This window comes from Synchiropus splendidus, unplaced genomic scaffold (genome assembly GCF_027744825.2).
Source record: "Synchiropus splendidus isolate RoL2022-P1 unplaced genomic scaffold, RoL_Sspl_1.0 HiC_scaffold_37, whole genome shotgun sequence".
Lineage (NCBI taxonomy): Eukaryota > Metazoa > Chordata > Actinopteri > Syngnathiformes > Callionymidae > Synchiropus > Synchiropus splendidus.
Window position 1 is genome coordinate 252,066 of NW_026527071.1, and position 13,516 is coordinate 265,581.

The following is a 13,516-nucleotide window of genomic DNA, read 5'->3' on the forward strand; positions in this document are numbered from 1 at the left end:
ACAGACGGCAGTCTTCTACCTGGTTGTAGTGCATGGCCACGCACAGCTCGCTGTCCAAGCTGAGCGGCTGGGTCCACACCACCCGTCTGAACCAGAAGCTGTAGCTGGAGTCGGCCGCCTCGGCCTCGGTGGCCACGTCCAGGACGTACTCGTGCTTGTTGAGAGGGCGCACATTCTGACCTGCAAGGGAGACACGGCTGGCAGGGTCAGGGTGACGCCGCTCTGGCGGAGGAACAGGACGCCCACCTCTGTCGGTGACCAGAAACAGGGCGTACTCTTCCATGGCCTCCAGCCGGTGCAGAGCCATCTCGTAGCACAGCTCCTCGATCACCTCCAGAGACACCTGCAATACAGGCGCCCGGTCACCTGTGGGGCCTCCGGCGCCATCGGCTCCACACTCACCGAGCAGGTCTTGATCTTCACGTGACGCTCCATGCCTCCGGGCAACAGAACCAGCTGACGCTTGGAACTTCTTCCAGCCATCATGGCCTGCAGCTCCATGCTGTTGGGAGGAACCGTGCGGCCGCCGTACTGGAAGGTCTTCTTCAGGTTTTGCTCACAGGCTTTGGCGACGCCTGGCAAACCAGCAGAGGAGACGTCAGTCAAGCCCTCCCGACCTCCAGTCAGGTGAGGGAGAGCAGGTCTGTGCTTCCCCAGCAGCAACTACTGTCTCAGACTGAGGGTCGGGAGCTGAGGGCATCGGTGTCTTCATCGCCAAACTGCGTGAGGAAAAGGCGATGACATCACGAGGAGGCTGACGTTCAACAGACTGGCACGTGAAGACCTGAGCGACGGTGAGATTCTGATCCAGTCCTGTCCCAACTAAGGAGACTGTACAAGGCCAGTGCTCTGACCACTGAGCTATGAGGAGGACTGGGCGTCCGCTCACGTGACCCTGTGTGGTGACATGACGGTCATGAGCTCGGTGTGAGCAGGGACTCACTGCCGTGACTCCGTCGTGTCTCTCTTTCGTCCACCAGGTGGCGCCCTATCCCTGGAGATTGACATTGGTGACCAGGAAATGAGACGGTTGTTTCTGTTGAGGTTTTCTCCAGTGTTCTGACCACGTGGAACCTTACGGTCAGTTTCTTCACAAGGGAGAACAGGTTGGAGCCCTGACCGCGTCACCTCTGCGCTGCTCTGACTGAGCAGACTTGAAGGGAGTTCAATTCTCACTGTGGCCTCAGCTTTGATGAAGCCATTAGGAATCACTGTGCAGGTGCCATGATGATGCGTGAGGAGGAGGAGGAGGAGGACGAGGAAGAGGAAGTGGAAGTGGAAGAGGAGGATGAGGAGGAGGAGGAGGAAGAAGAGGAGGAGGATGAGGATGAGGAGGAAGAGGAGGAAGAAGAGGAGGAGGAGGAGAAAGAGGAGGAGGAGGAAGAGGAGGATGAGGAGGAGGAAGAAGAGGAGGAGGAAGAAGAGGATGAGGAGGAGGAGGAGGAAGAGGAGGAGGAGGAGGAAGAGGAAGAAGAGGATGAGGAGGAGGAAGAGGAGGATGAGGAGGAGGAAGAGGAAGAAGAGGAGGAGGATGAGGAAGAGGAGGAGCAGGAGGAAGAGGTGGAGGAGAAAGAGGAAGAAGAGGAGGAGGAGGAAGAGCAGGATGAGGAGGAGGAGGAGGAAGAGGAAGAAGAGGATGAGGAGGAGGATGAGGAGGAAGAGGATGAGGAGGAGGAGGAGGAAGAAGTGGAGGATGAGGAGAAAGAGGAAGAAGAGGATGAGGAGGATGAGGAGGAGGAAGAGGATGAGGAGGAGGAAGAGGAGGAGGAAGAGGAGGAGGAGGAGGAAGAGGTGGAGGAGACCTGGGCTGCGGTGAGGTGTGCGTGTGTGCGTGTACCCTGGTACTGAGCGCCGGCGCTGTGCGACGCCTGCCGCAGGTACTTCAGCAGGAAGGGCTTGAGCACCTGGGAGCAGCGGTGGAAGGCGGTCAGGATGTAGAGCAGCCTCCAGCCTCGCTGGCAGCTGTCCCTGCAACAGACGGGTCCCAGGTGAGGGGCTCCAGGTGGGAGAGCGTCTGCCGGCCTGCACTCACTGTCTGGAGCTGGTGTTTGCAGTCAGCTGCTTGATGACTTGGCAGTAGGCTTCATCTCTCATGAGGCTGAACTCCCCGATCAGCTGCTCACACACACACACACACACTGGGTTTCACAGAGCAGACGTCCTGCCTCGCTTGAAGACAAGAGCTCCGATTTGGTCTCCTCAAGCCTGCGGGGACGTGAGTGCGTCCTCTACCTTCAAAAAGGTGCTGAGCACTTCCTGCTCACTGGCTCCTCTGCTTGGACAGTCACCCATAAAGCGCATGACCGCTGCACAGGAGACACACGGCACCGTGAAGCGGAAGGTTCCGGAGCGGCTCCTGAAGACAGGGCCACTCACCCTGGCAGAGGTCAGCTGCCACTCGATCCAGCGCCGGGTCGGTGAACTCGATCAGCGACTGGGTCAGGAGCGTCTGCAGCAGAGAGCGAAGGCAAGGTGACCACCAGGTGCCAAAGTCATGACGCGGAGGAGGCAGGCAGCCAGGAGTCCCGACCTTGGAGAACTTGATCATCTCAGCAGGATCTCTGCTCCTCGGGCTCTTCACACAGTCTCTGCGCAGCATAGATGGACAGGGTCATGAGAGCCGTTATTCATGTGCTCACAAGGCCAGTAATGGCCTCATATCTCAGGGGTTGGAGCACTGCTCTGGTAAAGCAGGGGTCGCGGGTTCAATTCTCAATGGAGCTTTGCGGAGGTCAGCTGATCAGGATGGAACTGTGAGGACGCGGCGCTTCCTTCTTACCCTCTGCTGCTGGCTCCCTGTCTGAAGTACTTCTTGGCGAACTCCAGCATGTCGTATCGACTGTCCAGCAGACTCTTCTCGTCCAGATCCTCGTCAGAGAAGCCCTCCGTCCAAACCTTCTGCGACGGCAGGTCAGAGCTCGTGCTGGGAAGAGCGTGTGTGTGTGTGTGTGTGTGTGGGCGCACCTCGATGGTCTGGTCGATCTCGTGAGCCGCCATGGTGGAGGCCACAGCGGCGGCGACGGCGGAGGAGGCGGCGAACTGACCTGCTCCCCCCCGAGGTTCAGCTCTCCGGTCCAGCGGCAGCGACAGGAAGTCGGGAGGTGCCACGGGGCGAACGCACTCAGAAGGGAAGGCGCCTGGACGACCAAACACGGCGCCAAACTTCCACCCTGTCACACACACACAAGTCTGTCTACCTTAGTGAGGACCTCCTCTTTGGCCATCACCCTTTCCACAGCCTCTCAACCTAACCATCCAACTCATGGCTCACCTGAACCAGGACTCTGAAACCAGCAGAAGCCAGTTAGAATCACCCAGTTATTTTCAAGTCTTCACCCTCAAATAGAGGCTTAACCTCGTGGGGACGTGCAAAAACGTCACCGCAAAAACCCACAGAGGTCCCCACAAGGTCAGACAAACAGGTGCACACACCGACACACTCTGATGTGAAGTGTAAGAAGACAAAGAGTCTGAGAAGCAGAACCCGAGCAGGACGGGCTCCTCACTGTGACCTGAGAAACCCACGAGTCAATCATTTCTCAGCTGCGCGCAGCCGACACCACGGTGGGAAACACGCCTCCACACGAGTGAGCAGGCGCGAGCGCCGTCACCCGGCTGAGACAAGGAGAAGAGCACCGTCACGCTGAAAGCCTGGCGCTCGCCTGCCGCGCCTCTGTTTAAAGGTTCCCCGCTCTACACACGAAAGACGGGTCCATAGTCCGACGCTGACTCCCTCTGGTCAGACGTGTCGACACTCACCGAAGTCTTGGGTGTCTTTCTTCAGCTCCTCCAGAAACACCACCTTCTTCCTCACCACACAGCCGTACAGGTGACCTGGAGGACACGCAGCTCTGCGTCACAGGTGGCTCGCGCACTGGGAGCTTGCTCTCACCTCGCTCCAGTCCGTCCAGCACCTGCAGCCTGATGACGTCACCTTTGTGGAAGCTCAGCATGGCTCGGTCCTCCGACATGAAGTTCCGCTCTGCAACCGCATAGTCCGAGTCCTGCGGGGGCGGGATTAACCAGACGTGTGCCGATGACCGGTGTGTGCGTGTGTGTGAGTTGTACCTTCTTGATCTCGTTGATGAAAGTGTCGATCAGGTGTTTGACCTGCGGCGCCTTGGCGGAGAAGAGGATCAGCTTCTCGTTGGTCAGGTTGAACTCCAGCATGTTGTCAGACGGGATGGTCACAAAGAGGATGTCGGCGTAACTGAAACAGGGTTGGAGCTCAGATGACGCTCCTTCCAGCCACGTGGTGACTCATGCCCTTCATGAGGTCGGTGTCCCATCACCCGGCGCTCAAGCAGCCACCGGAGGCGCAGGGACGCCAGGACCTCCTCAGGTTCAGAGCGGGCCTGGGCTGCTGACGTCATCGTGCTGAGTCAGCAGGAAATAGTTCACCTCTCATTATCGAACACAAGAGGATGAACAAGTGAGTGAGAGAAGTCTGGAAGACATGTCGCTCGGTGATGACATCACTCCATGTGGTTGGCTGCTGGGATTCGTTTCATGAGCGCTGAAGAAGCTCCAGGAGGAACAGCAGAGGCAGAAGACACCGACTGCATGTTCAAGGCTCAGCGATGCCATCAACGCGGTTTAGGTGTTAAGGAGCCAGCGCTGGCCGGGCAGGGCTTTGTTTTGGACCGAGCCCAGCCCTGCTAACCAGGCAGCCCAACGCATGAGCTCCAGCACTTGTACAGTAGCTGGTTGCTGAACAGAGCGATGCTCAGCCCCCCTTCCCTGAGGAGGAGGGCCACGTGAACAGACGGAGAACATTGCTGGAGACCTGCTGGAGAGCTCCGGCTCCTCTCACCTGTACGGTCGCAGGACTCTGAAGTAGTCGGGAGCCGCGGCGCTGCTTTTCACCGTCTTCAGCAGCTTGATGCCGCCGTGGGACACGGACAGAACCTGCACACCGGAGCCAACACTCCCCTGCAGACACACAGTGCAGTCACGGTACAGAAGGAGGAGCAGCTTCCCCCCCAGGATCTGGCTCCTCACGGAGGCTGGGAACAGTCTGGAGAAGTAAATCTCCCAAGTTTCACGAGCCGCAGTCACCACGCTCTCCTTCACGTGCTCCTCCACCGGATCCATGTTCTGCTGGACGCCGTGCTTGGCTGCCACAGACACACAGGCCCATCAGACGAGCCCTTCAGAAGCAGGTTTGCAGAAGACAAGAGCACCTACCAAACAGAGCTTTCATCTTCTGCCTTTCATCCCGGGTGATGCGCACACAAGCCTCTGACAGTGTGTCGTTGACGATCTGCACAGAAGAGACGCACAAGCTCAGCGCCTCGTCTCAGATCGGACTCTTCAGCAAACCAGTGAACGACGGGAGTTCAAAAGAAAGATCAGCTCTTTGATTGCTAGATGAGACGAGGACGGCCAGCGGGATCCTCGTGATGCCGGGTGACAGCGGTCACAGTGTGACGTCACGTCACCTGCCTGTTGGCGCCGGCCCAGCCAGGCTTCTCATACCTGCTTGAAAATGAGGTCCAGCACCAGCGGGCTGTTGAAACTGTCTTTGGGATAGAAGACCTGCACGACAACACAAGCGTCTCAGTTGCGCCGCACCGCACCGCACCGCACGCCGTGTCGGGGCTTCCACCTCTTTGCGCAGGTACAGTCTCCAGGGCACGTTTGTGTAGGTGTAGTGTTCCTCATTGCTGCTGTGGTGCAGCTGGGTCTGGATGGTCTCCGTCTCCACAGGCAGCTCCCGAGAAACTGCAACACAACACACATCGTGGTCTCAGCCTCAGAGAGCTCAGTCAGAGACGTGTCTCCTCTGGTCCTGACGGCACCCACACCCGTGCTGAGGTTCTGAGGATGAAGGTCAGAGCCCACCTGTGCTCATCTCTCAGCCCCGGCGCAGACAGCACCATCTCACCACGGCGCGCCGGCCTCAGCTTCACTTCACTCAATATGTCTGGAAATTAGAAACCTGGAGAAGGTGGCGGGAGAGGACGCCTCGGCGCTCGGCTCTTGGTGGGTGTGAAACCCGCCTCTTGGAAGGCAGATGCGGGAGGCGCCGGCACCGCTGGAGGTTTGGGCTGCAGACAGGAAACACACAGTGGCGTTGAGAGCGCACTCACCGTCTCAGTGAGCGGCGCCGCGAGCGCCATTACCTGTGGAGCCGGAGGATTGTCCATCTGAGGTTTGAGGATCTGAAGAGCTTCATCACGAGGGCTTTGCTTCTTCTTAAATTTACCCTCAGGTCTCCTGAACACGCACCAACATCACACACACACACTGCTTTAGGCTCCAGTGGTGTTCTGGAGAGGCTCTTCTCTGTTTACTGCCATCTCCACACATCTATCATTCGGGTGTCTGGAGTGGGGGAGTGTCGAGCCCAGAGGCCCGGTCCTGAGGCCCGGCCCCGAGGCCCGGTCCTGGCCCGGAGGCTCGGTCCTGACAGCAGCCACTCGTGTCCAGACGGTGTCCGGAGGCGCCCGGTCAGGTGAAGAGGTGGAAGACAGAGGGACAGTGGAAGCGTCTCACCTCTTCCCCGGGGGCAGTGGGTCGGGCGGAGGAGGCGGAGAGTTGTACCTCTTGATGATTTCTGAGGAGCAACAACAAGCTTTTGAGCCGCTGACATGAGCCACAGACAACATCTAGTCTGGTCTCCGTACCTTGCACGTCCTGACTGGGAATGATGTGGTCTGAGTTCCGAGAGGAGTACTTGATGAGTCCTCCAGCAGTGGGCGCTGGTGACCTCACTGCAGGCGCTGAGACAGAAATAGTTCTTAGACTTCCTCTCCCTCGCTCCTCCTCTCATGTCTCCTACCGAGCTTGGCTGCTTGGTCCTTGTCGACGGCGATGCCTGGAGCTTTTCTTCGGGGGATGCTGTCCTGGTCCAACAGCGTCTGTAGGACGCACGCAGTCAGGACCAAGAGACTTCTCTGACTTGTCATGTTGAATCTCACACAGCGCTGGGACGGTTTTGATGAGGTTCATCAAAGGCGCCAGCGCCGCAGGTCAGGGGTCACACACTTTCAGTCATTTCACTGAGACCTTCACTTCATCTGCAGTGGCTCTGCTGGACCAGAGCGGCTCACCTGTGCAGCGGCTCTGGGGTTGGGCTGAGGAGCGCCCTCCTGTGGGCCGGCTGCAGCATAAGGAGTGGGGCTGAAGTTGGCGTAAGGGCTGGGGGGGATGAGAGAGGGGGCGTAGGGGCTGGGCGGGTGGTGGAGGAGAGGACTAAGGGGAGGACTGGTGCTGGGGGAAGAGGGGGGGCTGGTCACAGGGCTGCTGACCACGGTCACCTGCTGCGCCTGTCGCGAGACACGCGGAGCCTTGAGCAGATCAAGTGAGCGTGTGTGTGTGTGTGTGTGTGTGTGTGTGTGTTACCATGACGGCTGCCTGCTGCTGCTGCTGCTGCTGCTGCTGCTGCTGAGCTGAAACAGCCTGCTGCGCATCTGCAGGACAACAGACAGTGTAAACATGGCCAACACACAACACGGTTTGCTTCACACTCCACAAACCGGGAGTCACAGGGGCGACGGCGGCGACGGGAGGCGACATCACACCACCCACAGGAAGCACCCGCACAGCTGCCGACACAAAAGCAACACGCTGTCACATCTGCACACTCCTCAGCCACGGACGGCGAGTCTGACCTCCAGGTGGCGGCGGTGGCCCGGCGGACCGGCCCTGCTGGTGCCACCCCCCTCCCACTCCTCCGCCTCCCTTCATCCTGCCGGACAGCGCCGCCACCGAGTCGGATTCCTGCTGGGAAACAGACAGCAGCGGTGAGCAGCGGTGTCATGTGAGGAGCCGGCATGTGTCTCATGAAAGAGTCAGCACTTCATCTGCCAGAGTGTCTGGTAAGCAGATCTGGCGCGGCGCAAATCACCGTGGCGATCTGGTGACACTTATGGTAACAGGGTAACGGGATCTGCCCAACACATCCGATACATGCTCGTACTTGTCAGCCACATCCGACAGCAGGGCTGACGCTCGCCACACGGCTGAGGGCGACTGGACTCCGCCCCTCTCCAGCTCAACCATGACCACGTGGTCCAGTGTGACCCGAGACTCGGGGACAGGCCCGTCTGCACCCAAAGAGGGTCACTCACCGTGGCGCCATCTGCCAGAGCCGGGTCAAACAGGCTGTCCAGGTAGCGGTCGATCCCTCTCTGGGGCTCCAAGTCTGTGGAGGGGGATAGGAGGGGAGGGGCAGGTTTATGTCCCAGTCTGAGAGAAGCTGCACAGGTTTCACTCACCGTGGCTGATGATGTCACTGTTGGTGTCAAAGCCGCCGCCCAGAAGGCTTCTGGGAGACAGAGGGACAAGGTGTTTGACCAGCAGGAGGCAGAGCAGGTCCAGGCACCCAGCAAGGGATCGGAGATCACCAGGTCCTGCGCTGTGTGTGTGTGTGTGTGTGTGCCTCACATGCTGGCGTTGGCCCGCACTCGTGTCGGCTCCTGAGCTGAGATGATGAAGTAGCTGTTGTGTTTGGGGAAACCAGCAGGAAGCTCCAAGTCAGACATCAGGTCCAGGACATAGTCGGAGCCCTCTAGCTCCACCCACTGGGCTGCTTCCTTCAGCAGCACCGACCAGCCGCGCCGGCCCTCCGACACGCCCCTGCAGACGTGGCACGTGAAGGACCGTCCGCCACCGCAGGCGTCCACTGAGCATGTTACCTGTGCTGGAGAATGTGCGTGGCCAGGTCCTCCCCGGTGGTCCACGAGTGAAGAGGACACAGGACCGAGAGCCCTGCAGACAGCAGACCACAGACTCAGCAACTGCACCGCTCAGTGTGTGTGGGACCTTGTGGGAATCCTTTCATATTCATCACGTTATTTGATGTTGAATAAAGTGTTTATGATGCACTGTCTAATGAAAGATTGAGTCCAACAGACGCAGTGATCATGGGGAAGGTCACCTCAGTTGGATCCAGCATGAGAGGTGTGTGTTTGATCAGGACAGTGTGGGAAAGATGCCTGGATGGAAGAAGGAGTTATGAAAGGAAGCACCTGGTACCTGGACCAAGGAGGAACCCAGGAGACACCCAGCCCAGAACCGCTCAGCCTGATCTGACCCTGAGTTTGTGGGGACAAACATCTACCTTCCCCGAACTGACGGAGTGTGGAAGCTAAGGAACCTCTGGGACAGTGGTGGGTGAGGAGGAGTTATGGAGCCAGGCAGAGATGGGAGGGGCCAGTCCACCAGCAGAAGCCAGCCAATCAGAGGAGAGGACCGCATCATCTGCTCACAGCTTCTCGCCCAGAAAAGGCCAGAAAATGGGCAACAACAAGAGGATTCCTCAACGTCGCTCCAATCTAAGGGGAGTCGACACCGGATCAGACATGTGGTGCCATGGCAAACGGGAGTCCAAGACACCACGACCAGTCAGCAAGGGTCAGAGCCGGAGATAGTCTTGGGCTCTGTCCACCACTGGAGCTAAGGCTGAGTCAGGCGGAGCTGTGGACCCAGAGCTCTGGCATGGAAGACATTCTTTTGGGTTTTAACTCGTGGGTTTTTGGTCGTCACTCTCACCAGCAAACGAACCCATGGGAGGTGTATATTCCTACAACCCGTGATCACGCTGAACTGGACAGAGGTCTTCCTGATCACAGAGAAGGTTCCTGTGAGGACCTCCCCGGTGAACTGCCATCTGCTGTGCTGCAGGTTGAGAGGTTAAGATTCCAGAATTGTTGATTCTCATGATGTCACTTTTGGACGGCACCACGGACCGAACTGGCGTTTCATTCAGCGGAAGCAGAGCTGCTGTCCGCCGTCCTTTCATCCTGCTGGGCCTGTCAGCAGCCCAGTGGTGGGATGAGTTGGTCCAGGGGGAGAAAATGACAGAGAGACAGGTGTGCTGTGTGTGTGGAGGCAAGCAGACTCATGTGAGCAGATCTAGTCTCCAGCACCGACCTGAATGCTGCTAAGATTTGAGTTGTGATTGGTGGGAAACTGGGAGAGGCCAGGCATGAGGGTGAGGGTGAGGATGAGGGTGAGGGTGATGAGGGAGACGGTGGGGGTGAGGGTGAGGATGAGGGTGAGGGTGATGAGGGAGACGGTGAGGGTGAGGGTGAGGGTGAGGGTGAGGGTGAGGGTGATGAGGGAGACGGTGAGGGTGAGGGTGAGGATGAGGGTGAGGGTGATGAGGGAGACGGTGAGGGTGAGGGTGAGGGTGAGGGTGATGAGGGAGACGGTGAGGGTGAGGGTGAGGGTGAGGGTGATGAGGGAGACGGTGAGGGTGAGGGTGAGGGTGAGGGTGAGGGTGAGGGTGATGAGGGAGACGGTGAGGGTAAGGGTGAGGGTGAGGGTGATGAGGGAGACGGTGAGGGTGAGGATGAGGGTGAGGGAGACGGTGAGGGTGAGGGTGAGGGTGATGAGGGAGACGGTGAGGGTGACAATGAGAGAGACGGTGAGAGTGAGGGTGAGGGAGACGGTGAGGGTGAGGGTGAGGATGAGGGTGAGGGTGATGAGGGAGACGGTGAGGGTGAGGGTGAGGGTGATGAGGGAGACGGTGAGGGTGAGGGTGAGGGTGAGGGTGAGGGAGACGGTGAGGGTGAGGGTGAGGGTGAGGGTGATGAGGGAGACAGTGAGGGTGAGGGTGATGAGGGAGACGGTGAGGGTAAGGGTGAGGGTGAGGGAGACGGTGAGGGTGAGGGTGATGGTGAGGGTGATGAGGGAGACAGTGAGGGTGAGGGTGATGAGGGAGACGGTGAGGGTAAGGGTGAGGGTGAGGGAGACGGTGAGGGTGAGGGTGAGAATGAGGGAGACAGTGAGAGTGAGGGTGAGGGAGACGGTGAGGGTGAGGGTGAGTGTGATGAGGGAGACGGTGAGGGTGAGGGTGAGGGTGATGAGGGAGACGGTGAGGGTGAGGGTGATGAGGGAGACGGTGAGGGTGATGAGGGAGACGGTGAGGGTGAGGGTGACAATGAGGGAGACAGTGAGAGTGAGGGTGAGGGAGACGATGAGGGTGAGGGTGAGGGTGAGGGAGGTGAGGGTGAGGGTGATGAGGGAGACAGTGAGGGTGAGGGTGATGAGGGAGACAGTGAGGGTGAGGGTGTTGAGGGAGACGGTGAGGGTGAGGGTGAGGGAGACGGTGAGGGTGAGGGTGACAATGAGGGAGACAGTGAGAGTGAGGGTGAGGGAGATGGTGAGGGTGAGGGTGATGAGGGAGACGGTGAGGGTGAGGGTGAGGGTGAGGGTGATGAGGGAGACGGTGAGGGTGAGGGTGAGGGTGATGAGGGACACAGTGAGGGTGAGGGTGATGAGGGAGACAGTGAGGGTGAGGGTGAGGGAGACGGTGAGGGTGAGGGTGAGGGTGAGGGAGACGGTGAGGGTGAGGGTGAGGGTGATGAGGGACACAGTGAGAGTGAGGGTGATGAGGGAGACAGTGAGGGTGATGAGGGAGACAGTGAGGGTGAGGGTGAGGGAGACAGTGAGGGTGAGGGTGAGGGAGACAGTGAGGGTGAGGGTGAGGGTGAGGGAGACGGTGAGGGTGAGGGTGAGGGTGAGGGTGAGGGTGATGAGGGAGACGGTGAGGGTGAGGGTGAGGGAGACAGTGAGGGTGAGGGTGAGGGTGAGGGTGAGGGTGATGAGGGAGACGGTGAGGGTGAGGGTGATGTGAGAGTGAGGGTGAGGGAGACGATGAGGGAGACGATGAGGGTGAGGGTGATGGTGAGGGTGAAGAGGGAGACAGTGAGGGTGAGGGTGAGGGTGATGAGGGAGACGGTGAGGGTGAGGGTGAGGGTGAGGGTGAGGGTGATGAGGGAGACGGTGAGGGTGAGGGTGAGGGTGAGGGTGATGAGGGAGACGGTGAGGGTGAGGGTGAGGGTGAGGGTGAGGGTGATGAGGGAGACGGTGAGGGTGAGGGTGAGGGTGAGGGTGATGAGGGAGACGGTGAGGGTGAGGGTGAGGGTGATGAGGGAAATGGTGAGGGTGAGGGTGATGAGGGAGACGGTGAGGGTGAGGGTGACAATGAGGGAGACAGTGAGAGTGAGGGTGAGGGAGACGATGAGGGTGAGGGTGAGGGTGAGGGTGAGGGAGGTGAGGGAGACGGTGAGGGTGAGGGTGATGAGGGAGACGGTGAGGGTGAGGGTGAGGGTGAGGGTGATGAGGGAGACGGTGAGGGTGAGGGTGAGGGTGAGGGTGAGGGTGAGGGAGACGGTGAGGGTGAGGGTGAGGGAGACGGTGAGGGTGAGGGTGAGGGAGACGGTGAGGGTGAGGGTGATGAGGGAGACAGTGAGGGTGAGGGAGACGGTGAGGGTGAGGGAGACGGTGAGGGTGAGGGTGAGAATGAGGGAGACAGTGAGAGTGAGGGTGAGGGTGAGGGAGACGGTGAGGGTGAGGGTGAGGGTGAGGGAGACGGTGAGGGTGAGGGTGAGGGTGATGAGGGAGACAGTGAGGGTGATGAGGGAGACGGTGAGAGTGAGGGTGAGGGTGAGGGTGAGGGTGACAATGAGGGAGACAGTGAGAGTGAGGGTGAGGGAGACGATGAGGGTGAGGGTGAGGGTGAGGGTGAGGGAGGTGAGGGTGAGGGTGATGAGGGAGACAGTGAGGGTGAGGGTGTTGAGGGAGACGGTGAGGGTGACAATGAGGGAGACAGTGAGAGTGAGGGTGAGGGAGACGATGAGGGTGAGGGTGAGGGTGAGGGTGAGGGAGGTGAGGGAGACGGTGAGGGTGATGAGGGAGACGGTGAGGGTGATGAGGGAGACGGTGAGGGTGAGGGTGATGAGGGAGACGGTGAGGGTGAGGGTGAGGGTGAGGGTGAGGGTGATGAGGGAGACGGTGAGGGTGAGGGTGAGGGTGATGAGGGAGATGGTGAGGGTGAGGGTGACAATGAGGGAGACAGTGAGAGTGAGGGTGAGGGAGACGATGAGGGTGAGGGAGGTGAGGGAGACGGTGAGGGTGAGGGTGATGAGGTAGACGGTGAGGGTGAGGGTGAGGGTGAGGGTGATGAGGGAGATGGTGAGGGTGAGGGTGATGAGGGAGACGGTGAGGGTGAGGGTGAGGGTGAGGGTGATGAGGGAGACGGTGAGGGTGAGGGTGAGGGTGATGAGGGACACAGTGAGGGTGAGGGTGATGAGGGAGACAGTGAGGGTGAGGGTGAGGGAGACGGTGAGGGTGAGGGTGAGGGTGAGGGAGACGGTGAGGGTGAGGGTGAGGGTGATGAGGGACACAGTGAGAGTGAGGGTGATGAGGGAGACAGTGAGGGTGATGAGGGAGACAGTGAGGGTGAGGGTGAGGGAGACAGTGAGGGTGAGGGTGAGGGAGACAGTGAGGGTGAGGGTGAGGGTGAGGGAGACGGTGAGGGTGAGGGTGAGGGTGAGGGTGAGGGTGATGAGGGAGACGGTGAGGGTGAGGGTGAGGGAGACAGTGAGGGTGAGGGTGAGGGTGAGGGTGAGGGTGATGAGGGAGACGGTGAGGGTGAGGGTGATGTGAGAGTGAGGGTGAGGGAGACGATGAGGGAGACGATGAGGGTGAGGGTGATGGTGAGGGTGAAGAGGGAGACAGTGAGGGTGAGGGTGAGGGTGATGAGGGAGACGGTGAGGGTGAG

At 59.5% G+C, this 13,516-nt stretch overlaps 1 protein-coding gene across 1 annotated transcript in view; it reads right to left on the reverse strand.

The window, feature by feature from the left end:
* The window catches only part of myo15ab (myosin XVAb), a 40,231-nt gene that overhangs the window by 1,999 nt on the left and 24,716 nt on the right, over nucleotides 1-13,516 (reverse strand). The window contains exons 41-70 of the mRNA XM_053853020.1: nucleotides 8,643-8,715; nucleotides 8,392-8,583; nucleotides 8,223-8,272; nucleotides 8,076-8,149; nucleotides 7,617-7,728; nucleotides 7,348-7,550; nucleotides 7,056-7,271; nucleotides 6,785-6,863; nucleotides 6,630-6,725; nucleotides 6,499-6,559; nucleotides 6,126-6,219; nucleotides 5,942-6,050; nucleotides 5,609-5,724; nucleotides 5,479-5,538; nucleotides 5,188-5,263; nucleotides 5,002-5,117; nucleotides 4,814-4,932; nucleotides 4,069-4,210; nucleotides 3,893-4,004; nucleotides 3,760-3,834; nucleotides 2,965-3,170; nucleotides 2,780-2,898; nucleotides 2,531-2,588; nucleotides 2,377-2,449; nucleotides 2,233-2,306; nucleotides 2,033-2,115; nucleotides 1,838-1,968; nucleotides 403-575; nucleotides 247-343; nucleotides 20-180 (exon numbers count right to left, since the gene is read on the reverse strand). Coding sequence (XP_053708995.1) covers nucleotides 20-180; nucleotides 247-343; nucleotides 403-575; nucleotides 1,838-1,968; nucleotides 2,033-2,115; nucleotides 2,233-2,306; nucleotides 2,377-2,449; nucleotides 2,531-2,588; nucleotides 2,780-2,898; nucleotides 2,965-3,170; nucleotides 3,760-3,834; nucleotides 3,893-4,004; nucleotides 4,069-4,210; nucleotides 4,814-4,932; nucleotides 5,002-5,117; nucleotides 5,188-5,263; nucleotides 5,479-5,538; nucleotides 5,609-5,724; nucleotides 5,942-6,050; nucleotides 6,126-6,219; nucleotides 6,499-6,559; nucleotides 6,630-6,725; nucleotides 6,785-6,863; nucleotides 7,056-7,271; nucleotides 7,348-7,550; nucleotides 7,617-7,728; nucleotides 8,076-8,149; nucleotides 8,223-8,272; nucleotides 8,392-8,583; nucleotides 8,643-8,715 — 3,350 coding nt within the window. The remainder of the gene's footprint in view (nucleotides 1-19; nucleotides 181-246; nucleotides 344-402; nucleotides 576-1,837; nucleotides 1,969-2,032; nucleotides 2,116-2,232; nucleotides 2,307-2,376; nucleotides 2,450-2,530; nucleotides 2,589-2,779; nucleotides 2,899-2,964; nucleotides 3,171-3,759; nucleotides 3,835-3,892; nucleotides 4,005-4,068; nucleotides 4,211-4,813; nucleotides 4,933-5,001; nucleotides 5,118-5,187; nucleotides 5,264-5,478; nucleotides 5,539-5,608; nucleotides 5,725-5,941; nucleotides 6,051-6,125; nucleotides 6,220-6,498; nucleotides 6,560-6,629; nucleotides 6,726-6,784; nucleotides 6,864-7,055; nucleotides 7,272-7,347; nucleotides 7,551-7,616; nucleotides 7,729-8,075; nucleotides 8,150-8,222; nucleotides 8,273-8,391; nucleotides 8,584-8,642; nucleotides 8,716-13,516) is intronic.